The 13,290-nt window shown below is 40.8% G+C and overlaps 1 protein-coding gene across 3 annotated transcripts in view; it reads right to left on the bottom strand.

The window, feature by feature from the left end:
• DOCK8 (dedicator of cytokinesis 8) overlaps nt 1-13,290 on the bottom strand; it is a 75,970-nt gene that overhangs the window by 33,603 nt on the left and 29,077 nt on the right. For all 3 annotated transcript variants that reach the window (XM_026059995.1, XM_026059994.1, XM_026059996.1), the window contains 10 exons: nt 12,552-12,622; nt 11,694-11,832; nt 10,076-10,177; nt 9,270-9,365; nt 7,935-8,169; nt 6,793-6,957; nt 5,386-5,561; nt 3,532-3,627; nt 2,104-2,199; nt 1,053-1,202 (listed from right to left, as the gene is read on the bottom strand). In XM_026059995.1, coding sequence (XP_025915780.1) covers nt 1,053-1,202; nt 2,104-2,199; nt 3,532-3,627; nt 5,386-5,561; nt 6,793-6,957; nt 7,935-8,169; nt 9,270-9,365; nt 10,076-10,177; nt 11,694-11,832; nt 12,552-12,622 — 1,326 coding nt within the window. The remainder of the gene's footprint in view (nt 1-1,052; nt 1,203-2,103; nt 2,200-3,531; nt 3,628-5,385; nt 5,562-6,792; nt 6,958-7,934; nt 8,170-9,269; nt 9,366-10,075; nt 10,178-11,693; nt 11,833-12,551; nt 12,623-13,290) is intronic.

Here is a 13,290-nt window from a genome sequence, read left to right as displayed (position 1 = left end):
GACAGCTTTATAGGGGACAGCGGCAATCGCTTCTCCTAATCCCTACCCTCCTTTCCCTGTTCTTGGCCCTTTCCATTCCCCGCTCTGCGGCAGCCCAGCTGGGCACGTGCGGAGAGCTGGATCAGGAAACCGCCTTGGCTGAGAAACGACCCCGGCGGGTCAGTTCTCCAGCCTCGTGTGCCCTGCAGCAGAACGCACAACGGTGCTAGCACGGTGCTCCTGGCTGCTCTGGGGCGTGAAAAACACAAGCCCATTGCAGCAACTGAGCAAACAGCGGTCACCCGACGTATACTCATGGCCTTAGCTTTTATACTGGCCAGAGGGGAGCAGCATCGATGATGCAACCTGACAGTATTAATGTTAATATATAAGTTACATTCTGTAATCCTTTCAACTTCATAATCCAATATATCAATGGAACCTATTAAAACACAGAGAAAGGAGAGAGGAGRAAGAATTGCATGAGGTTTAGGGCTTACTTCTTGCCTTTGAGTTTCAAGTGAACAGTGCCTCTTTAAGGAAAGCTGGAGTTAGATCATTTGTGGCTGGATTTTGCAAACCTCAGGAAGAATACAGCTTTCTTATTTAAAAACCCCACTGCAATTAACAAAGCCAAATGTGGAATGAAATGCTATGCAGTAGGAATGAGGGTACCAGGAAAGGGAAATAAAAGGAATAAGCCGTACACGGGCTGCAGTTTGATGCCCTGGCTAACCTGGCACAAAGCAGCACTGCTGCTGCAAGAGGGAGTCCCACCTTTCCTGTCCATCGGAGAGACTATTCCCTCCTCTAGCCTGTCTTTCCTTCGTGCTGCTGTACAGTGTAGTGACACAGTGAAGCAGGCTGGGGAGCTGATCTTCATCAGAACGAACTGTTTGCCAGGGGAGCGCAAGGCTATCCCTGACACCTACAGCTCTGGCTTAAGGTATATGTGAGACTACAGCCTCAGTTTTAGACTCGTGACACTCCTGAAGGTGAACTGGGGCTAAATACGGCTCAGTGTAACACAGGGTGAGCAGCAAGGAGCCATGGTGTTTATTTCACACATTTACCTTCTGCGGCTTGACTAAAAGCGCAGCAATCTCCGAAGTAACCACGCTAACTATAGTGGTAATATCGTCTTTGAAACGATCAGAGAACCGACTTCTGCGTGGGCTGTCTTGCTTCTCTATGTTATGAACGTACTGAGCCATACTCTTTATCTGCAAAACAAAAGAAAAAAAAACTGAAGTAAAGCTACTGCTTTAAGTCAGGCTATGGGAGTTATATTCCCTACTTGATCTTCCTTGAATGTAATCACTCACATCTTCTCAGAAGCATTGTGATAAATCCTATGCAGTGACAACAGAGAGCCTAGGACTCAAATGCATACAGACACTGGTCCCTGTTCATGTTCCCTCAGCTGGCTCTACTCTCAGCACTTAAATTCAGGATCACCCTTGACTGTTCCCTCTTTCTGCGGCTCTGAAAATCTGCTCTTTGCAGCTTTTGCCCTTCATGATGACAGACAGGGAGTGACGCTTTTGGAATGAATTCCTACTCCTTGGCCTCCTGTTGGATGGTTTATATGCTGCCAGTGGAAACCGATATGTCAAAACAATTTCCAGTGACATCAGTCATCGCAGGGCTCTGTGAAACTATGAGTTTGGGGATCCTTGCGACAGTAGCCTGTGAGAAGACAGGTATTTACAGAAAAGGAAGGAAGGGCTCAGTTTGCCCTTTGTCTTTCAGCCTTCTGCCAGTCATGGACCGCTGTGCATGTAATTTATGCAAGACTCTGCCTTCACAGGCTGCCAATAGGCAATGGTGATGAATTTGGAGAATTCTTCTGGTGTACCTCTATTAACTGGGGCTCCTGGCAACTTCCCCACAGAACCAGTTGCATGATACAAGCATACCTGAACTTTTGGAAAATTCATACAAGAAGGAAAATCCATGCTTGTGCCACAAGCCCATTTTTATATGGAACGTAAGTGGCAGGAACTTCTCTTCTCCTACTGGGGCTGGATGACCGAAGAGATCATGATACATCTAAATCTGTGGCTGGTGTACATGCTACACTGAGTTACCAACTTGCTATAAAATGGCATTGATGAATCTTACCAGGAGCTCAAAGAAGAACCAGGCGTACTTGAAGACAGATTCTCTCACCATACCTGTGCTGACCACCATCTGTAGTGCCAGCTCCTCATGGAAATGCTAGAATATAAGCACAAGGTGTTGGGAAAAGGCTTCTCACCCAACTCCCTTCCAGTTTCACCCTCCTCCCAACACCTGCCTCTTCAAACTGGGCTCAATGTAGCCCAGGTGGGGGTGAGGGTGGGGAACTATCCCACACTGGAAAATTAGCAGCTGGATGGGGGTGTCTGAATGTCCCTGTGGGATGAGGAGGTGAATTTGACCCAAAATAACATATCAGGAGTGCTAGTGGCAAACTAGCTTTGTGATCCTTTTTTGTGTGGATCCATAACCCTGGATACACCAACTGGGAAACGCCCTTGGTCTATCCTCAGCCCGCGGGTTGCGTGCATGATAGGGAACAGTTAAGTTCCTCTGTCCTACTGGGATTCTGAGCATTTCCATTCAGTACATTTGTGTTTCTGGGAGAAGGCAGAAGTAAGATTGTGTCAGTCATGCAAGAGAAGGACACAGGAAAAACGACAGCCAGGGCTTTTACAGAAATTAGCACTCAGAGACAATACTCTGCAGTTAGATCTGATCACAAGACCCTTGATCTCAATGATCTAAACTTTTAGGAAGCTCAAACAAACAATAGAGYTATTGACATTCCTAAGCCTCTGGTTACATTAAATAGGCTATACTAATCTGTCCAATGTTCAGAATGGATATAAACCTCTCTGCTTTCTGGCCAGTAAACRGGAGTAAGAAAGGAGAATCTCTTAACTGTAACACTAATTCTGAACCGTTCATTGCAGAGTTTTACCCCAGGTTCTTCATCCAAAGCCACTCCTGGTGATCAATGCCAAACACAAGATACAGCTCTGAAAGGATTATCTATCTGATACAGTATTTTCTATGTTCTTAAAAAGCTGTTTGGGAATACATACTCAGAATAAGAAGGAATTTCTGGGTTCCAAAAGCTACAAGAAGGGGGAAAGTAGAACATCTTTGACAGAAGAAAGAGATGGCAAACATTTCTGAAAGCAGTTTACCGCAACATGTAAAGACAGGTAACCAAAGGGAAACAGCACTGTAAAAAGGCAGAGGCATCAACACCTTGAGAAAGAGAGCAAAGGGAGAATTCAGGCAGGCTGTTACTTGTCAAAGTCTGTCCTGCAAAAAGAATCTAAAGACTCTGGAGCAGAGGCAGAAATGTTGAGGAAATATTAACCCACTAATTCAATATTCCATCACAAATCCCCCATTTAGTAAAACTGCTCTCTCTCTTATTTTTTATCTTATTTTGCTCTCTCTCGCCCGCCTCCTCATCTAGAGGCGCTGATTACCAGCACTATCGTAGGAGGCTCCAGGCTCTGTTAATGAGTGCCATCACACTTAGTGGTAGGCTACCTTTTTGTTGGATGGTCTCGGGCTTGCACAAACATTTGGCGTGTCATTTGTTGCTTCAATGTAGAAAGACATCCGATTGGAGCTGTGATCCACAGGCTGAAGCAAATGGTCAAAAGCAATAGATAAAGATGTTAATTAACAGAGAAGAAATCAGCAGTGGTGGTTTTTGTTTAGTWTGTACACTTGTTCACATAAACATCTCTTCTTTCTTTCTCTTGTACCCACCACCCTGCCCAAGAGAGAGAGAATACTAGAATTAGGAAACCACAAGAGAATGAAAACTTATGCCAACACTGCCATCACGTGCCCACTTTCAGCACTGCAGCTATCTTTCAGAAGCTTTAAAATTCATCCGTTCAGCGATAACTGTTCTTTAAGTTTATTCAGTAGCTCTGCAATTGAAATTAACTAGCATCTGGGAGTTTTCCTTCCATTAAAAGTAATGCCAATTTAAAAGGCAGTGAAATGGCAGTAGTCACCCATGCATTGTAAATTGCTACATTTATCAATGTGATGAAGCTGTAATATCAAACATTTTAATTTTGTATTAATTTGGAAAAAATAAAAACACCTCGAGCTCTGTTTTTTTTTAGAACACAGTACATGAGAATAAAATTCATAAAGCTATTAAATGCAAGTCTACATTATTAAAAATTGCTATGGATGAATAAGTTTATCCATATAAACAAATCAAACAGATTGGCAAAGCCTATAAATCTTACTAGTTCTGCTGGTTTAATTTGCCAAAGACAAGCTCTCATTCACTTAAACTGGAGATGCACATGGTCATTAAATGGAGAAAAGACCTCAAAATGCTTGTGAAAATAAGGTGCTTGAGAAGCAGTATTTTACACATGTAACACTCAAAGAAAAGGAAAGGGGGATATGGTTCTGAGCGCAGCAGACAGACTGCCATGGAGCTCTTAAGGCCTGGAGCCAAGAGCAGATTCCTTGCATGGGAGTAAAACCCTGCTTCTGTGAGGAGCTTCCCAGCTCTGCTGAATGTGGGTCTCTGGGCTTTGTCCTCCCCGGTGAGCTGGGCTGCACCGTCCTCACAGAGCTCCGAGAAGAGAGGAGGAGGCTGTAGACCAGCACGAGATGCCAATCAGGGTAGCAAAATCCTGCTTCTCAGACATTGCTGTCCTCTCCTGTATTGCAATATCTGTTGAATATGTTCTTCTGAATGAGAAAGGCAGAGGAAGCTTGTGTTTCATTCAGTGGATAAATTAAATACTTGGAGAGACTCAGTTACAAAGTCTGCACATGTACTTTAGCCAATATCAAATCATGGGGCTGCTGGTATATACCACACCTAATTTTTCTTTGACACAAAACCATTCAGTATGAAGCAGAGGCTCTGGAATGAGGGAAAAAAAGAAAGGTTAAGGACAACCAGAATAAATTATTTGCAGATTTTAGGAATACTGATGCCCTTCCAAGGAGTTTTTTAACCCCTTTTAGAAAGTGAACCTGTTCCCAGTACCCTTTTCTCACACTAACTCCATGAGAGCTGAATCAACTCTCCTGAACACTCTAGGATCTAATATGAACAGAATCTAAATGACAGGAAGACAAGGAATATGAGGGACCTAGAAAAACCAAATCCTTCTGTGGAACATCTAGGTCATAAACACAGAGTCCTTATCCCTTACCGGCTCCACTGATGACAGCTATCAGAATTTAGCAAGGGGATTTAACGTGTGTACATGCCAAACCAGATACACAGCAAATGCTTCTGGTGATACGTCTAACGTGTTTACATGAGGCAAATCCAATTGTTGAAGAACGGATCTAGATTCTTAGCCCAGGTTTTGGGTCATGCACTTCTCCAGATATTTGGCTTCCTTCTCTTACCTTGGACGACATGATATTTTTGACTTCCTCATCAGTAGTAGTCTGGGTAACAGTAATGTCAGGATTGCTGCAGCTTATCACTCTGCTCTGCAGGAGTTTATTCCCCACGGACACTGCAGAAGTGCGGCCAAATGTGTAATAACGAGACTCTGTCAAAACGGCACYGCTCCCTGCACCTGCCCATGGGGAGACGTTTGAACAAAGATTAAAGGATATATTAATGAGACACAGCGGATCCAAGACAGCTTGCTTAGTGCTGCTACAGCATAGGCAGCATGAACAACACAGAGCTCCTAAAAATCTCACCAGCTGCTTCCTTAAAAAATTACATAGGCATTGAATAACTAGGTGCACATGTTCTGGGATTCCACAGCTCACAGGGTGGTTACACATGTAGTACCAAAAAATGAAGAAGGCTATCTAAGCAGCAGCACTATGACAGTAGCTCTTTCTTTYGTCAGCTCTTTTTAATCTGTTACGGATTAAGACAAGATTCACATGCCTAAACACAAAACTCTAACACCACCTTCAAAGTAGCCAGGGAAGCAGGAACTACTAACAGCAGGAATTTCACTAAATGTTTATCTAGTTTTCAGCTTCCCCATGGACCTTATTTTTCCAGGATAAATTATTTCCAAGTGTAGAAACTCACAGATTTTTGCAAATCCTAATACCAGCCTATAAATTCCTCAAGGAAGACGACTGAAATGAGTATTTGAAACAGAGAAAGRCCTACATCAGTTCCTACAGCACAGCTGCTTGGTGGTATCTCATTTAAAACAGTATCATATAAATCCTTAGACTAAGCACCTGTAAAACCTCCTTAGGCTTTAGGACTATGGGCTTCAAGACACAGGATTTCATTCTCTAATGACTTCCCTAAAGCAATGGAGAAATTGGCAGAGCTGGGCCCTATGCCACTTGGTGGTAGGTTAGTCCGCAAGGAAAAGTYGGCTGATGTGCAGACTGGTGAGAAACTGGCATCTTAAGGCCATTTCAATTTCTAGAGGAAATTTCTCTTAAGAAATGCTGATTTAGGAGATGTCTCACTTTCATCTCCACAAAGCTACAATATTTTGTATAACTGCAGSTTCTCTCACCTGGACTGTCTGAACTTTATACCTTAAACAAAGGGCTGTGAGAAAGAGATTATGGGAGCAAGTCTGTGTTGTTCTATGCTTAGATCTCTGGCAAGAAAACTGATTGAACAGTGCTGTTCAGGAAAAGTGTGCAGTTTGGGGCTGAGAAGTTGTGTATTGCTGTTTTATAGGCTAGTTCCCTAAGACCTCTTCTCAGAAGCACCATGCTGAGTAGCCATACTTCTCCAGAGTCTAAAGCCGTCTCCTCTAGCCTGAGAGAGTATTGGGGGGGGGGGAAATTGTTTTGCAACCATTACACCAATATTACCTAGTTTGGCTACTTCTCTTTGAGGGTCTGGCAGGCGAAATACGTAGTAGACATAGGATGCCAGGAGGCAGTTCCTCCCATGCTGATCTTTGCTCAGGTCTTTGCTGTTGTGGAGACTGTTCACTATTGCAACCACAGACTCGAAGGCAAACTGCGAGAAGTTGGCTGTGAAACAAAAGGAAAGAATTAGTCTCAGCACTGAATGTACAATGTAATTAGGTCAAGGCATTCCTTGTACCAACAAGAACTAATTCATACGTGCTTTAACTCAGTCCTTAACAAATTCACAGCCCTAGACAGGAATTGTTATACTGGACCAGACCCAAGATCTATATAAGGCAATATACTCTCTTCAGTATATCCACTGGTTTTCAATCCTATCACTCAGTGATACTCCATCACTCGGAGCTGTGGAAAACAGACCCTAACAGTTATTAGCCACTTCTATAGCCTTCAAGCCTTTTCTATAAAACATCTGCTTGAGGGATACTAAGACTCAGGACATTTCTCCAGCTGACAGAGTAAATATAAGCTCGCAGGCTTTTCTGCAAACAKTATAGTAGATGGCAAGTGTTGTTTACCAGAATGAGCTAGGAAATAACTACATCATTGTCTCTGAGTATGCCTTGCCTCCAGAGTTAACACACCTGATGGGCAGCTGGCACYTTCGGTAACTGTGAAAAACCTGTTTGTATGACTATATCCTCTGTTTTGGGCTCATCCAATTCTGTCTGAAGATGTATCGTATGTTCTTTGTGCAGAGGATACTGTGCAGTCAGCAATGTCAGTTTCAGGATAAGCAATTTTGCCTGTGTTTCCTTGCAAGGCAGGTAAATTCTAATCCAGTTAAACTTTTACCCAGTTTCTGACTTATATATCCAGATAAATAAACTACTGGAACTTAATGTATATCCAACCTGTGTCTGAGGGCATTCTGTGCAAGGTGGAAGAGGAGGAAAGGCAGGAACTCAGTTAAGCCTGATTAAATTGTGCAGCAAAATTGGATCTCCAGAAGCTCAAAACTTTCTGAAGTAGACTATCACAAATACCAAATCTGAGCCTGGAAATGTAGCACCCACATCTGTAGTTTGCCTGTACTACTATTCCAACATCATCAAAAAAAGGCATGCATCAGTAAATACCTGTCTGGCCAGCTATGACCATGGGCTGCACAGCCAGCTGGAAAAGTTTATCTAGTACCAAATGCAAAAACAAGACAAGAGGTTCAAGGCGGGAGGAATTCAAACAGATAATGCTGAGTTTCAATTCATGTTCCAGTGTAGCCTCTGTGATCTTCTGGTCCATCACTCGAATGGGGAAGGTCACTTGGCTCTCCAGAGAATGGCACAGAGTGAAGAACTTCTCCAGGTGATTGTCCTGCAAATACAGTGYGCTCATTGTTGACAGAGTTGATATACTTCAGGCTGCTGCTGGCTAATCAAAACCTGATTRTCCCATCTGATGGGAAGGAAAAATATTCTGTCCTTCGTGCATTACAGTGGTGGCTAACTCCAGAGATCAGTTTTTAAAGCAGCTGCCACAACATTCTGTCTGTTTGTGTTCATCTGGCTCAGATTCAGATTCTGGTTAGATCTGATTAAAGCAGAAAATTAAAGCCCTCAGTAAAGTGTTTGCTTCATTTCAGGAAGGCACAGCTCTCTCTCATAAAACTCTGTCATGTCACAGGTCTACAGTCTCTCTGCCACCTGCACCTAAGAGTCTTACCACCAGCTATATATAGAGTTATTTGCCTTATGAGTATGCCCCATTTGTATCTAAAAAGCATGTTACAAAGGAGTGATAGATCTGCTCTACACAGGGCCTCCAGCTGCTTGGACACAGCTCTCAGGGTTAACCAGAATGGGATGACGAGTAGGAGACATAGTAAACCATGAGAGGAAAAATAAAACTATTGTGCTCCAACCCAGGGCAACAATAAGGGGAAAGCAACAACTTCCAATCACATTTAAATGATCAGAATCCTACAGTTGTCATGCATCACTAAGTTTTTGTTCCACTCCAGGAGGYATCGACAGCTGAGCTGCCTAAAGCATTTGGGGAGTCTAACCTGCTCCTGCTGGAGGGGAGRTGCCCTGTTTCACTGCAGATGTGGGAGTGTTGTCTGAACTAGCCTTGCAGGATAGAACATGCAGACTGCAGAAGCTGGCACTGTGCCCCACCAGTGTCCTTCAAACATAGCCTAAGCAGGTCCTTGTTGAGCTTAGAGGGCACCAGACTCCTTATTGCTTGATGGGACCTGCTGCTGAGAATGCTCATTCGTTCATTTCTACTAATGGACTTGATTCATTGAACATATCAGGTTATTTTCAAAGCTGTAAGACAGGAGGAACCTTTTAATCGTTTTCCAAACACTGTGGACTCCAGTGTCTCCAATTCATAAACCTCCCAAGTCAGTCTACACCTCAGAACTCTYTTTGAAATGAAACTACAGCTGTGTGATGCTACCAGTGCATTACCTGCGTGTGAACAGATGAAACAGCTTGCACTTCAACATTGAAAACACCCTTGTGTCCTTCAACCCACTTAACAGGTGGTGTCTGTGATGGAACTTTCTGTGACAGAAAAGAAAAAATGGAATCATTATCTTCCTATTAAAAATAAAACAGAAAGTCTATTTACATGGGGGTCTGTTCACTTCATTTGAGATATCTAAATTCAGTGCAACACAGAGGACCAAAGCTAGACATCATCTTGTTCTCATAGGCTATATGGAGAGAAGTTGATGCACTGAAGGGGGAAATTCAGAGGACATCAGTTGGAGGTACAGCATACTGTGAACATGCATCTTCTGCTGGGTTATTTTTAAGGTTATCAATTCACAATTAAAGCACTGCCAAAGATACTCCACAGTGATGWGATGCAATTTCAAACCCTCTGGTCAGTTTCCTACTTGCCATGTTTACTTCTGCTCTTGTAGCAGCACCTGATCCCAGTTCTCCTCCTTTTCCTACACAACCACAAAAAATGGGCAAGTCCTCCTGCTGAAGAAAGTAGGTGACTGAATTCATACCCCCAAGCAAATGTATCACTGGTTAGTCACTTTGCAAGGATTTGCTTGGATTACTAACTTAAAAAATAAAACACAAAATAACATGACAAAATATTAATAACAATGACAATAACATTTTTCTCTAGAATTCCCTCCCTTTTTAAGTATAAAAACAGGCCATTCACTCCAAGTAGAAAATGTTGGATCCTAAAATACTGATGATGCTCTTTTTACATCAGGAAAATACTATCTCTTTGTAATTTTGTTTGTTACCTCAGGAGAGTGAATTGAATAGTGGACTGGCAGCTTATCCAATGCAACAGGAAGGCAATAATGTCCAGTYTGAAGACGATCATTTAACAGAATCGGCAGCCACTGAAACAAATGAAGAGAAAACACAGTGATATTCCTGACTGCATATGATTAGGGCTATTTATCTARTTTGTTATTTACCATCAACAGAACAACAGATGAGATATTGACCAAAGYTTCCCTGCCCCAGCCCATTCAAGAGTAATTTCTTTGCATTAYAATTCACCCACAGCTACTGTAAAAAAAATCCACGTGACTGCTTTACAACCCAYCCCTTCTGAGGAAAACAAACACAGAGTTTTCAAGTCCAATATCCTTTTTTTCTAATATATCCTATCAGAAGGATTTAGTAGAGTCCATCTACAATGGTTTTATTCAAAAAATCACTTATCTTGAATAGACTGATCTCTGGCGTGGAAGCAAGTTAACCAAGTTAAAGTTTTGCTAAGAATAACTGAACCTTTTGGTCATGGTCACCACTAGAATTAAGACCAGAATGATCCATCATAAGTCTGTATTGATATTTGGGCACACTTAATWTTTCTTTCATTCAAATTTGAAAGAGACTGGGTATTCAAGTATCACAGAGCAGAAACATTCTTAATTAGTTAAATAGAACCCTGAAAATTAAGTCCTAACCTATGTCAAGTCCTGCTCCTGAAGCACAAACTAACTTACTTCTTACCAGTCCCATTGGCATTAGTGGGGCTATTTCTATGCATAAGAAAAAGCCCATTTGAAAGGATTCCCAGTACAGGAATAAAAATTAAATACAAATATGATAACAAGAACATATGGAAAGCACTGAAACAACAAAAATTTTTCTGGCCCCATAGTTCAATTGCTGATCATAACATTAGGACTTCTTGAAATGTTATTATATACTCTTTYGAAATATTATCATCAGTGCTTTCCTCTTATTTTTAAAATGACTTAAGAATGATTTAAAATTTTTAAATATTTTTAGTTAAATATATTTATTGATTAAGAAATAAAGAAGAGACTTTGCAACAACATATCTCCTAAGTTAAAAAGATAAGTGAATGTAACAGAATTATATTTTTAGCCTTCAGATTCTTTCTGTTTTTTAATATTAAAATGGAGAAAAGTCAGTTTATAACATGAACTATATGCCATATAAAATTTAAATTAAAATATTATTTAGTTTTTACCTCATGTATGAACATGGGAGATAATATCAAATAATAGTAATTGTATGTGTATTTGGGKTTTTTTTGCAATAAAAAGAATCAAAGAGAATTAGGTGCTATATTATAAAGCACTGATACTGTAAATACTTAGSTGTATGTTTAACTTCAGCTGCTTCAGGTGAATTCATCAACTTCAAAGACTTACCAATATAAAGTTATAGGACCAGTACCTCACATAACACAAATGACAACTGTATTTGCGAAATCCTTAGGTTTAATGAACATGGGAGCACACATGGCTTTCCRTGAATTAAGAACTCCTGGTTTTGATATATTATATTATATTGTGATATAATATATCATGATATATTATATAAACAGAAGGGGAATGTGTGACAAAATTCTTGATAAACTAACATGGAACTTACTGTATATCCCAGGAGGGTTTCTACAGATGCTCCTTGCTTTGGCTGGCAGCTGATATGATAGAACGTGAACAGTAGATGGTGTTTCTCAGTGAGTTTTGCGGGCAGTTTAATTTTCACTTCTTCATAAAAGTCAGGCGACCTGTTTAAAAATATGCCAAATGCATTTCCAGTGAAAGTATAAGACTGAGCAGAAGGCAAATTCACAAGTARGTTTTTAGATGCTGTAGTAACGAAAACAGTACAAATTCTGAAAACAGTCTCTGAGCCAAGTTAAGTAAATGAGGTGTGTACAAATATATGTGCATGTGTGTGTGTGTGTGTATGCATATATGTATATATGCATATGCATACACACACACACACTTTTTAATGAACTATATACAAATTTGAATTAGAAAAAGGACAGATGGAATCAGCTGGAATGTTTTGGATATTGCCAATTTCTATACTTTCAAAACTATCTAATCTTAATTTGAGGTTTCAGCATATTTTTTGTATAAATCCTAAATCCTGAGCCCAAATTCACAAGATATAGTCCCTTCAGCTATTTTGGATCTGCGAATTCATCGAAATAAAAGCTGTTACAAAGTTGTGGTGCTGCTTCCTACTCCTCCTCCTTTGTTTTCAGACAAAGAAAATTCTTGACTAACCTTCGAAACATCCCAAGTAAGAATAAGTAAACCCCAGGCAATGGTCACTGGTCCAATATCATGTGGTCATCCAAATAAGATATTGACAAATCCCCCCAAAATGTAAATGTTTAAAACAGAATAGTATCAACAACTATGYAGAATGAGAAATATGTACAGAGGTCATGACTGATATTTTTCAAGTGTTAGAAATGATTACAATACTTACTTGTTATGATATGTGATAGCCGTGTAAATTTCTTGCACAAATTCTGGACCAGAAGATTTCCCAAAAATTACCTGCATTGAGAAGAAAAGACAGTAACGACAGTCAGAGCTAAAGCACTGAATTGTCATCATCTTGYATCAGTTTTGAGATGGCAACTGGAGACTGGAAATTACTCTTCAATTTTACCTTAGTATGTGGACACAAATGGCATATTACTAGGTATCTTCCCTACACACTTTCAGAGCAAAACACAAATAAAATGGAGCAGAGGTCACTTCCAGAGGCACCGACCACTTCACATTATGTTCTACAGTCATGCACTCAAAAGTGAGGAATTACAGGAATAAAGTAGTTATAAGCATCTTAGACATCATCACATCATCTTTATTTGAATGTTAAAGTGTTAAATTAAAATGTTTTTAAAAAGTTTGTTTTTCAGTAGAATCCTCCTTATTTAGGGTGAGATTCTGATTTAATTTAGAGGTCCAGAATCCCTTTACAACCAATGTAGAGAAATACGCATTCTTGGCGCCTGATTCATGTCCCCATTTCAGACATGGCTTTGGCGTAAGGCGCAGAAATCCAGTGACGGGCGAGTGAAGAGTCAACAGGACTGAAGTYTGTCAATTGATACGCAGAAGAACTGATAGCACAAGAGCTGACGTGCACAAAGCTGCTGAACAGAGGACTTAACAGGACTAAAGTCGTCTACCAACCGATATGCGCAAGGACTGATATG

Source organism: Apteryx rowi, unplaced genomic scaffold (assembly GCF_003343035.1).
Source record: "Apteryx rowi isolate R43461 unplaced genomic scaffold, aptRow1 scaffold_163, whole genome shotgun sequence".
NCBI classification, from domain to species: Eukaryota; Metazoa; Chordata; class Aves; order Apterygiformes; family Apterygidae; genus Apteryx; species Apteryx rowi.
Note: the sequence above shows the minus strand (reverse complement) of the source record. Positions and strands in the feature narration are given on the sequence as shown.